The 12595-nt window shown below is 42.5% G+C and overlaps 1 protein-coding gene across 1 annotated transcript in view; it reads left to right on the top strand.

Annotated features, from left to right (window-relative positions):
- The window catches only part of LOC147736874 (uncharacterized), a 41094-nt gene extending 35929 nt beyond the window's left edge, over positions 1–5165 (top strand). The window contains exon 2 of the mRNA XM_086953549.1: positions 4283–5165. Coding sequence (XP_086809675.1) covers positions 4283–5157 — 875 coding nt within the window. The 3' untranslated portion in view covers positions 5158–5165. The remainder of the gene's footprint in view (positions 1–4282) is intronic.
- The last annotated feature ends 7430 nt before the right edge of the window (positions 5166–12595 follow it).

The raw sequence follows: 12595 nt of genomic DNA, 5'->3' as shown, positions 1-12595 counted from the left end.
TTCCGGACACTGATAGAGCATATGTTCTATACCAGCAGCGTCCATATTGCATTTTGGGTATTTAGTACGCTCACTAGAAATATTTCCAGAGGTCCAACTAGCAATTCTTTGAGGCGTATAGTAAATTTGAGTAACCGTTCTATGAAATTGTAGCCTCAAATTTGAAGATTGGACCACTCGATTTATTTGTTTGAGCGATCCTGCCATCTGATAGGAACTGATATTGACTCCTAGTCTGCTGGTCCATTTATCCGCCATTTTCGCGCAATCCCCTACCCGGCCACTATTAAGACAAGCGTAGCTCTTACTAATAAGTGATTTAGTATACCTAGAATAAATACATTGTAAAGTGTCTGAGTGTTCTACTCTATTTTCATTTTATTAACCAAGAAATCTTGTATCTGTATATATTTAAAATACATAACATCACTAATTTTATACAGTATTTTTAGTGTACTAAAGCTCAAAAGACCATCCGGCCCATATAGATCGCCTAAAGTATTTATGCCATGACCTATCCATTGTGCGCTGGCGCCATCATAAAAAATGCCTGGCATCCCTGGATTCCCCCAAATTTGTAGCTCAGCATTAAAAAATGAGATCTTGTCAGTGATCATAATTTGATCCCAAATTCTTTCAATATCTCTCGCGGTCTTAAACTTGACCCTCTTGTAGTAATTGGGGTCATGCACACGAAACAAGAACTGGTTGCTATCTGATCCCAACATAAATTGGTGATAGAATAAGGAACTTTCCTTTAACAAAAGACTACGTATACGTTGGACAAAAGTTGCAAAAAAATAGATTTAGAAATCCAGGAAATGTAATCCTCCCATTTCTATTGAGAGTTTCAATGTGGCCATTGATCTACGGGCTTTTTATAGCCCCAAATATAGCTACTACATATGCTCTCTATTCTCTTAATATATAGATTATTCAGTTGCATAGGGATAGACCTAAATAGATACAATAGCTTCTGTACAATCTTCATTTTAATTAGAATTATACGTCCTACAAAGCTAAGTGGTATCTTATGCCAATTTGTAAGAGTGGCAGTTATCTCATTGAGTAGAGGGTCGTAATTCAGTGCTATGATTTTCTCTATATCGGCAGTAAGCTTAACTCCTAGATAAATAGCATTTGGACAAAGCCCTAATATCAGTTGCGTAGGTTTATAGTTGGCGATTGCTTGAGTTTTACTCACATTTAACTTGTACCCCGATATGCCCCCAAATTTGCTAGCTTCCTCAATTATCGTAGGAATGACCAGGACTAAGTCGGTGGTAAATATAGCTATATCATCAGCAAAAGCTGTAATTTTCAAACTCTTGCCTCCATGTTCTGCTGGGATTTTATTATCTTGAGCTATTAAGAATGGCTCTAAAGCTAAAAGCAGGGGTGATAAAGGACACCCCTGCCTAGTCCCCCTTTTGATTGAAAAATTAGCCGAGTTGGCTCCTACATAGCTAACTATTGCTGTTGGTGATTCATATAAAGATTGAACCCATCCGAGATATTGCCCCTGTATACCAAATGCACTCAGCGTTGCCCATAAATACTCCCACCCCACTCGGTCGAATGCTTTCTCCGCATCTAACATAACCATTCCGAGTGGGGTGAGAGTAGCTGCAGCCACGTCGAAGGCAGTAACAGCAGTATTAATATGGGTAGTGGTGTCTCTCCCCACCACAAGCCCATGTTGTTGGCAGTTGACCAAATCTGGCATAATAGGAGCGAGGCGATTTGCCAAGACTTTGGCAAACACTTTCGCATCAGTATTAATTAATGAGATTGGCCTATATGACCCCTGTTCCTCCGGCGGTTCGTTCTTTTTTAAGAAAAAAACTATTTTAGCAGTACGCCATGATATAGGAGCACTTCCTGTTTGCCCCATAGAGTCTATCACCAGCTGGAAGCGAGGAAGTAATTCCTTTTCACAAATCCTATAAATCTCTATAGGCAAACAATCTTCTCCCGCAGCCTTACCTGAAGGCAATGCTTGTATAGCTATCTCAATTTCCTCGATTGTAATCTTGGAGCCAAGTTGTCTGATTGCTTCCACATCTAATCTCCTGGGTAGGTACGTCTCTAAATATAGTCTAATTTCTTCTGAAATAGGTGAGTTTTCTGGAGTATATAGGTGGCAGTAATATTTAGCGAATTGGTCTAGAATCTGCTCCGATTTTCTGTATTCCTTAGAGTCTAGCCCTTTTATTACTTTTATAGTAGTTTTGGCTTTTTTATCGGCTACCTTGTAAGCCAAAATGTTGCCAATTCTGTCTCCCCCTTCGTACTGTGCCAACTTGTATTTGTGTATTTTTGAGCTGTATTTCTCCCTGAGGGTTCTCTTTAGTGCCGCCCTCAATGACACTAATCCTAATCCTAACTCTTCAATATTAGTTTTGCCCTGTGTTATGGCATCAGCCAATTGTTGTTCAACAAATAAAATATTAGATGTATTCAGTTTTTCTACACCACGTTTTTCAGCGTTGTCCCTTAAAATATATTGTTGTGCATAGCCTCTAATGTTGCATTTACATGCATCCCATACAAAATTATCAGTTGTTGAATTAATATTCAATATTATGAATTCCTTTATATGCCTTTTAATGCCAAGAATAAATTCAGAATCTGTTAATGAATATCTAGGGAATGTAAACTGTCGGGGCGCTTGTTTACTATCCACAGTTTTAAATTCAAACAGTATCTGATTATGGTCAGAAGTCACGTAGTGTAATCAAGATGTGTTCAACTACTCTCCACGTGTGGCTTGGTTATTGGTGAGTACCTGGTCTCGCAGGAAGCTATAACTGGTGACAAGATCGGGGATATGAAGTTCGTACACTGAAAGCGCTCTTCCAAAGAGTTTGCCGTGGTCCAGCACACTGCTCGTGTGTGCCACATGTGCCTCAGTTGAAGTGCAGAATCGATGCTGGCGCTGGTGGAGTCTCAGTGCAATGCCAGCCTGAATAAAATGCTTAAAGATAAAGACAGCGACACTGAGAGTCTACATGTCGCTGGACAGGAACTGAACAAAACAGCTTCTAATAGAATATATGACGCCATTACGCAAATTAATACGATTACGCTATGTGGAGTAAGAAAACTAAAGGTGGACAAGGAAAGCACACAGAAATAGTTCAGTTCACATTACACTGAAATTCACATTCTGTGAAGCAGAGATTAACCAGATGTTTTTGAAGAAACATTTAAGCACAAAATCGACCAGTGTTATCTGCTTTCATGTACTTGTAGTGTACAAAGATGTATCTCCTTCTCTAAATCATCATCAAATCATTGTCTCACAACATGCCGGAGAAGAGTCCCAGAAAGAGGGTCGGGTTGGGTTTGCCGAGTTTCCCCAGACGAAGCGGCCCACCACCAAAGCTGCTGCATAAGGGGCCCAGAACAACTTCATAGATAGCAACATAACATACAGAGCTCCGATGGAGAGCCAGGACGAGATCCAAGCTCCAAAAGTCATTAAGGCTGACCTCAAAGCCAGCACATCGCCAAGTTGTCTGATTGCTTCCACATCTAATCTCCTGGGTAGGTACGTCTCTAAATATAGTCTAATTTCTTCTGAAATAGGTGAGTTTTCTGGAGTATATAGGTGGCAGTAATATTTAGCGAATTGGTCTAGAATCTGCTCCGATTTTCTGTATTCCTTAGAGTCTAGCCCTTTTATTACTTTTATAGTAGGTTTGGCTTTTTTATCGGCTACCTTGTAAGCCAAAATTTTGCCAATTCTGTCTCCCCCTTCGTACTGTGCCAAGAAGATAAAAGTAAGTGTGTAATATAGAATCTATTTTTACTTAATCCTGCGTGGATTCCCTTTTGTGGTTTACTCACTGTGTTGCTGCACTAGTGTGTTGCACAAATGCTCTGCACATTGCATCTTTAAACTAGCCTGACTGCTCTGCGCCAAGCTACCAGAGGGTGAGCGCAGGTTATCTCAGGTGTGTATCTGGCTTACCCTGACTAGACTGGTGGATTCTGGCTGGCTTAGGTGCCTATCCTAGCCAACCAGAAACCCCATGTCGAACAGTGGTTCTTGGGAATCACTTGATTTCCCAGCATGCTCCTGCTGCAGGACCAGGTCAACGCACTTTGTGTAGGAGGACTAGCCACCATTTGTGTCTCAAAGGGAAGTGTGACTTTTTCCTAGAACATCCATTTTTTCCCCTGAATTGTAACTGTTCACTTCTCCATATTATATCAAAGCAGCTTTTTCAAGAAATAATTTCTTCATGTAATTTTAAATGTTTTTTCTATTTTGCAGAACAACAATCACATCTAGAAAATATGAATGGGAAAGAAAGCCATAAAGGTTCCGGAGGCAAGATGAATTTTACTCAAAACATCTACTTAAGGAAACGGCGCAGAATGCACATGAAGGAGAGACGCTTTGCTTGTAATGTGTGTGACAAAGAATTTATCAATATGAGACTTCTTGTGAGGCACAAAAAAAGACATACCAGCCTCAGGCCATATCCCTGCGAAACGTGTAAAAAGTGTTTCAGTCAAAAGGCAACTTTTTTACAGCATCAAAGAACACACACTGGAGAGAGGCCGTATCACTGCACCGAGTGTTCCAAGCGCTTTGCTCATAAGAATAGCCTTGTACGGCATCAAAGTGTACACACAGGAGAGAGGCCTTATCACTGTACTGTATGTGCAAAGAGCTTCAATCAAAAGGCAAATGTACTACAGCACCAAAGAACACACACAGGAGAAAAGCCTTTTCACTGCACTGTGTGTGAGAAGAGCTTCAATCAAAAGGTGCATCTACTAAAGCACCAAAGAAAACACACAGGGGAGAAACCTTATCATTGCACTGTGTGTTCCAAGCGCTTTACTGATAAGAGATCCCTTGTACTGCATCAAAGAACACACACAGGAGAGCGGCCTTTTCACTGCACAGTGTGTTCCAAGCGCTTTGCTCATAAGAAAATCCTTGTACTGCATCAAAGAACACACACAGGAGAGCGGCCTTTTCACTGCACTCTGTGTTCCAAGCGCTTTGCTGACAGGAACTCCCTTGTACGGCATCAAAGAACACACACAGGAGAGAAGCTTTATCACTGCACTGAGTGTTCAAAGTGCTTTTCTCGTAAGGCGACCCTTGTACACCATCAAATCGTACACACAAGATAGAGGCCTCATCACTGTTCTGTGTGTTCAAAAACCTTTTCTCAGAAGGCAACCCTTGTACTGCATCAAAGAACACACACCGAAGAGAGGCCTTATCTCTGCATTAAGTGTTCCAAGCGCTTTGCTTATCAGGGATCCCTTGTACGGCATCAAAGCGTACACACATGAGAGAAGCCTTTTCACTGCACTGTGTGCGAGACGAGCTTAAATCAAAAGTCAAGTCTTGTAACACCAAACACACTGGAGAGAAACCTTATCACTGCAACGTGTCTTCCAAGCGCTTTTCTTAGAAAGAAAGTGCACATACAGGAAAGAGGCCTTATCACTGCACAGTGTGTGGGAAGAGCTTTACTGGTAAGGCACATATGCAACGGCACCAAATAATACACACTAAACTGAACCCTATCACTGCACAGTTTATGCCAGGAACTTCACTCAAAACGAAAGTTTCTACAACACCAGTTAATACAAACAAGATAAATCCATTTTCACTGTAACAATCTTATGTCCTGCTTACCCCAAAGTAAGTTTTACTGGAATGTTGTAACTTAGCGAGGGCTTATAGTCAAAAATGCCTAATGGCCAGTGTTCCCTGTAGGGTACGTGCATATAGTGTAATAACCACGAGTGCGCAAACTGCCTTGCAAAGCACATACACTTCACTCATCACTGAGGCACCATTTGCAGCTTTTGCTTTTCAAAAGCGAGCAGCGTGGAAAAAAAAGATCTCTTGCGTGAAGGAGCACAGAGAGCAGATCTTGGGCCTAGCAACATACCACAGCGGAAGAGGGAGAATGTTGCAGCTTACCTCTTAAATGGCAGTGTATTTAGTTGCAGAGGGACACAAGTTGTGCAGCATCCTTCTTCTTCGCATGCCGTTTGCTGCACTAGTTTCTGAGAGAGGCTGCAGGGCTTTACAGGCAGCTGTGGCTCTCCGGGCGTGATCTGTCCCTTTCAGATTCATTTATTTTAAAAGGCCATGCACTAATTAGCATTTTTCGGTATTTAAGGGCATGATGTGCGGCATACTAATGTTTAAGTCCCAGCTAAAAGTGTTCAAAAAGCAAGCACTCGGTGCATAATGGTATGCCTGTGCTAAACGTATTTAGAGAAGTAATTTCTGACCCTGCCGCAAGCATGCTTAGTCATATGTGCCCCCAGTGAGGCAGCATCATTCAGATGAGTCATTTTCCCAGTTCCGTAATTGCAGCTCTGGTCACCTGTGAAGCGTGATTGCGAGCGCCCATACAAGAATGTAAGGAGATATGATCGGTAACCAATCACACCCTTGTGTTATTTCTTTATAAATGTCCAGAGCATTTCTCACTGCTAGTTGATTCTATTGTACCAACCGAATATAGGATTCATTTACTACCTCGCTCACGCCGTTACATGAGGGCACAGCCGCAACGCTCTCTCGCCATCTTACAAATCACACACTAAACTACTACTTACACGTCACAACAACTTTGAGCTCACAGCTAGGGCTCTCAGCACAGCCCCCTATTTGCAGATGCCAATGTGCTAACAAATCGAAGCCCGATGCCCCTCTGCAGCGCACAGAGGTACTCGCCTCGCGGAACAGACTTGCTTCTGTCTTCAGCCCAGGTGCTGCTCGCTCTTTGTTGTGCATGATTACCGTTGGAGCTGCAGAAAGAAACAGGGGCTCTTTTACATTCCCTTCATACCTTTTACAACATATGTTTAAGAGTTAGTAGTTGAACTGTGGTTATTGCAGATGTATATAGACATATTTTCTTAAATAAATCCTGCTGTATCTTGCATTTCAATGGGTTTGAGTCAGCATTCTGTGCATTTAAGATCCCCTCCTAGAGGGCGCGCATTTATTTTTGTGTCGCTCTGTAAGCTCTACAGCGCTCAGGCTTCGGTAGTGAAGAGTGCGGCTACAACCAAATGGAAAGCAGCTAACCCACTGAGCAGCCCTCTATCTATGAGTGCCGCCAGGTATAACTTGATTTACCTCCTGTAAGGAGTAAGTACTGTGTCCATACTGATTTTTTAATTTCTTTTTTTCAGCTCCCAGCCCTTTTTTGCTTTCCTCATTCGAAGAATGCAAAATACACCAAGACTTAGGGCAGGATGAACTAGCATCAGGAATACCGATTTCTTATTTGCGATATTCTACGATTTGCAATTTGGAAATCGGGATTCGTAATGTATGAAACTCTTTTAAGTTTCATTAGCGATTGCTAGCGAGTGTCAAATAGACCTGCCTCATGCATATTAGTGTGGTAGGTCGCAATTCGAGACCCATTTGGAATCAAAACCATCACAGAGATGGAGCCTACTGAGGTCAGCATACCACCATGTCTATGATTTGGTTTTTAAAAAAGCAGTCTGTTTTTTTTTAATGCAGCCCATTTTCCTTAAAGGATGATGGGATGCATTTAAAATGATTAAAAAAATAAGCAGTCTGTTTTTTTTTATGCAGCACATTTTCCTTAAAGGATAATGGGATGCATTTAAAAAGGGAAAAAAATACGCTTTTTCGTTTAATTTTTTAAGAGTAGACATTGGGGTACGTGGGACAGCTGCCTGCTCTTAAAAATATTTGTTATCCATTCTTCAAAGGACTCCTATCTATTTGCAAATGGGTTACCACCTACTTCAGGGAGTCAGTAAAATTTGACCATGATTCAGTCGCAAAACATTCATACAGCCCATTCAGATTCAGTAATTGAAAGGAATGCCGTACACCCGCCCCTTTTAAATACCAAATTGCACACACTAATTGCAAGTAAGTAGCGTGTTACCGAATCACAATTTGTATTTGGTACATTTGTAAAAGCATTTTTGTGGTTGGACGTTTCCGACTCCAAAAATGCTTTGTACAAGGGGCCCCTAATGATTTACTCCCCCAGCTGGAGAACTAGCCAATAGGGCACTAAACTAATGGTGCAGCGCCAGCTTTGCACGTGTGCAGCAACAGCGGTGGCATGAGCACTGGCACAGGGATTTTTTTTTAAACAAATGAATCACTGCAAGCATTCATTTATATGTGCTCCTCATGATGGAAGATATCTCTTTCAGCCTTAGACTTGGAGATATTTTGTTTGAATTCCATGTTTGTGTTTTCCCAGCGGATGGCAGAAGCTCCTGCTGTTCTTGGTCCATTCATCGCACACTCCTGCTGGTGCTTGTTGACTCTTCATGCTTCTGTGCACTTTACTAACGGTGCAGCAGGTGCAGTGGCACGGGGCCCAGGACTGTGAGGGGCCCGTTGACCCTGTAAATTACTGTATATTGGCAGCCCAACAACAGTGATTTAATTTGATTGCACCTAAGCTCATGGCATCCTGGTCTTTTTTTTAAAAGATTTGTTTATTAATTTCATTCAGCAATCAGTTGTGAATTGAGCATGGTACATAGCATAATGGTTTATACAGTCAATACACAAATAATAACAATATGTTTGCAGAGAGGACTTGGCATAACGTAACATGATCAAATCCAATCATATCCATTTTGAAATAGGAGCCCAAACTTTTTGACCAAATGTCTTCCTTTTTAAACCTTTAGATCTATAAATTGCCATTTCTAGTTGATATATCGATAACAATTTTAATTGCCAATGATTAAAAGCTGGAGGCTCAGGATCTAACCAGCGAGAAGTAATACAAAAACTAAAAACGGACATACAGATAAATAAAAAGCCTTCTTCAGCGGCTGATCTCATTCCTATATGATCCGTTTGGAGACCAAAAATAATAATTTCGGCAGTTAATCTTATAGTAATCCCCAAACTATTATTTAAGAAAAATTCGACATCTAAGATAAATTGAGAAAGTTTCGGGCAGTTAAAAAACATATGTATAGAATCAGCAGCTACTGCATCACATCGTTTACATTGATCCCCATTACTGACCTACCATTTAGCCAATTTAGCCGGAGAGTAATATAAATCATAAATTGACATGAAATGCTCGCTTTGACGCAAGCAAATAAATTCCATCCTAATCGATAGTTCAATAGATCTACATATATCAACTTTTTCAATTTCAAGTTTCCTCTGCCATTTACTCTCAATCAAACTCAAATCGTCATCCAATTGATTTACAGTCATCTGATTAACAAAACCTATTTTCTTTACCCTTCTACTGATTTCTAGAATATTATTTTTACTCATACATTTATGGTCAAGAAGACCCTTAGATTCCAGAAACCTCCGTACCTGGAGGTATTTGAAAAAATCATTTCTAGACAGTTTATATTCTAGTTGTAGAATAGAGAATGAGACGATTTGAGTGCCTTGATAGAAGTCCCCAAATAAACGAATCCCAGCTAGATGCCATCTTTTCATAATTTGGTCATTAAAAATCTCAGGTAACATACGATTATTCAAAACTGGAGAGAAATGGTTTAGATCACCACACCGAATAATTTTCTTTTTTATCTGCCTCCAGATTACCGAGGCTGCTATTAAAGTTTTGAACTTAGTCTTTTTATAGTAGCTGGGCTCTACAATTCTTACTAAATATTGAGAGACTTCCTCACCTAATAGCATTTCATAAATTGAAGGATGGATCGGTTCTTCCATGATATGGTCTGGAAAGATTAATATCACCATATATCTTAATGAGATAAGCCAATAATATAGCCTGAAATTGGGGATTCCCCAGCCACCCTTCATTCTCGGAAGAGAGCACCATTTCAGGGCCCGTCTGGTTCGATGATAACTCCAAAGGAACCTGGATGCCATTCTATCAATTTTAATAAAATAAAAAGACGAAAACAAAAGAGGTGTTGTTCAAAATAAATGTAAACATTTTGGAAAAATCAACATTTTTAATATATTAGCACGGCCATAGATTGAGAAATGTAAATTATTTAGCCTTTCCAAAATGTTCATGGCATCCTGGTCTTTCACAAATATGCATAAACCTGAGCTGGGCGTCACTGCTAGCACTGATGGAGGGCTGTACATTTTGGAAGGAGAGTCGATCTCTCAGGACCATGCTCAGATAAAATGATCATTATTACGAGTCACTGCAGTGCCGACGCCTGAGCAGCAGGAACCCTTCGTCTACTTCTTCTTGGTTCATGCAGGACTTCATTCTACCTAAAATAAGTTTCGCATATGTTTCATTTAACAACACAGTTTGCTTCCTAAATGCAACTGCAAAGTTAGATTTTAGTGGGATGAACAGCACATTGGATTATACCTGCAAGCGTTTTGGAAATACAAAACAGACACACATACGCATCAACACTTTTAAGAATATCCACACCTTATGTCCATTATACTCCAATCCACGTGTTGTATAGCATTCCCCATCACAAGGAGGGGACGCCTTCACAAAAGAAGGGTCAAGGATGTGTTGCATCTTAAAAGGCTTCAAGCCTGTGCTCTGCGAGCTGCAGATATCCGCAGTGGATGCGTTAACCATCTGCGCTACATTACATGCTTGCTACGACACAGGAACAACAATGTATGTGTGTAAATTGTAACTGAGGATCAACAAACATTTTGTTTTAGAGGATCGCCTAAACCTGTTTGTTTAGTAGCTACAAGCACTTTCTTTCTTCAGGACTTTTCATTTCATGTTCACTGTGCTGCGGCTCACCATTACCAGCCCACCAAAAACAAAATGCAATTGAGAATTGGTTGAAGGTTGCAGGCTCCACTCATCCTCCACCGTTCCACGCGCAAGTAGTTTGGAGCTTTTATTTATTTAAGGCAATTCCTGAAATATCAGAAATGGCTGTATAGACCAGAAACATCTTTCACACTCTCAGGGGCTTCCTTTCTTTTCTTGCCCAACTCCCTTGCTGCTGTTTTTTTTAAATTCTTTTTTATTAACATTTTAAAGATCGCACATGCACATTTGACCACCTCTTAGTCCCACTTTAAAACATAGTTCTTGTATGATACAGAAAGTAGCACAAAGCATTCAGTGGTAAGTGGCGCTCTTCAGTATACCTTTCTGCTGCTGACAGTCATTCGATAGACCTATCCCCACGCACATCTGCCCCACAGGACCTGTCATCCGTACATTCTTCAACTGCATACATTTGTTTGTCCTTTGCAGGGGTCTGGTGTTACCGCAGCCCAATTCCATAGCCCACCACGCTGCAACCTGCAATCATCTTTTAGTATCCTTTGTCCAGCATCACCCCTCTGCGTGCCCTTCCTCCTCGGCATTTTCGCCTCTGTCCACTAAGTATGGCCATTTTCTCTGTTGTTGTGCCTGCCAGCCCGCCCCCCAACCCGAACACACCTCCCTGCGGCCCCTCCCTCCCACGGATTGTTTAGAGCGGACCTGCCTTTACGTCCGCTGTGACCAACCTGACCTGTGCAGCATCGGTCGCTCCCCAAGGCTCCCTTTACACTGGGTATCGTAGCGCTTTGCTCTGATTGCCTCCAGCTGTGTTTGTTGTGCTCTGCACGCCGGTAGCGACATTGAGCTGCTAACCTAACCCTCATCGCGCCTGTGATAAACTAATTAGCCTGCTGCGAAAATAACTAATTAAAATTGAACCTGCCTGCTTGCACACTTAGAGGTGCCTCTGCCCACGCTTATTATTTAAATCCCCACTTTTGCCGATCTATTGGTGCTTCGCGCTGTGTTGTTTGCGGCCATTTTCTCTGTTGTTGTGCCTGCCAGCCCGCCCCCCAACCCGAACACACCTCCCTGCGGCCCCTCCCTCGCCCCTCCCCCTCCGCATATGACAGATGCTATCGCGCGCAGCGTCCACGCCCCGGTCGCGCCGAAGGTGCGCCAAAGGTAAGCCCGTCTACGCCCGTCCGCGCCTGGACCGCGCCCAGCGCCAGACCCCCTGCCCCTCGCGCTCCCCAGCCCTCCCGCATTACCTACGATGCCGCCACCCTCCTAGCCCTTAACCCCGGCCGCGCCCCCAACTGCGTCCAAGCCGCTCCTGGACACACCCATGGACCTTTCTCCTGCTACTCCTGCAAATTCAGCGGCACCGACAACATCTCCGCTACGACCACACCACAGATTCCCGACCCCAACCACCTACAATGCATCCTTCTCAACACCCGATCGGTGCACAGGCACGCCATTGACCTATGGAACCTACTAGACACCTTCTCTCCAGACGTCGCCTTCCTTACGGAAACATGGATGAATGCTTCCTCCGCACCAGACATCACCATTGCCATCCCTGAAGACTATAAGATCACCCGCAAAGACCGTACCAGCCACACAGGAGGAGGAATCGCTATCGTCCATAAGAAATCTATCCGCATCTCAACCAGCTCTGACGCCAACCTCGCCAACTCCGAACACCTTCACTTCCAGATCCACATCGACCCCAAAACAACACTCAGAGGCACTCTCCTCTACAGACCACCAGGACCCCGTGCAAAATTCAGTGAAGACATCACGGACTTCATCTCTCCACACGCGCTCCCCTCCAAAGACTATATTCTTCTGGGAGACCTCAACTTTCACCTTGA

Source organism: Lissotriton vulgaris, chromosome 1_2 (genome assembly GCF_964263255.1).
Source record: "Lissotriton vulgaris chromosome 1_2, aLisVul1.2, whole genome shotgun sequence".
In the NCBI taxonomy this organism is placed as follows: domain Eukaryota; kingdom Metazoa; phylum Chordata; class Amphibia; order Caudata; family Salamandridae; genus Lissotriton; species Lissotriton vulgaris.
Note: the sequence above shows the minus strand (reverse complement) of the source record. Positions and strands in the feature narration are given on the sequence as shown.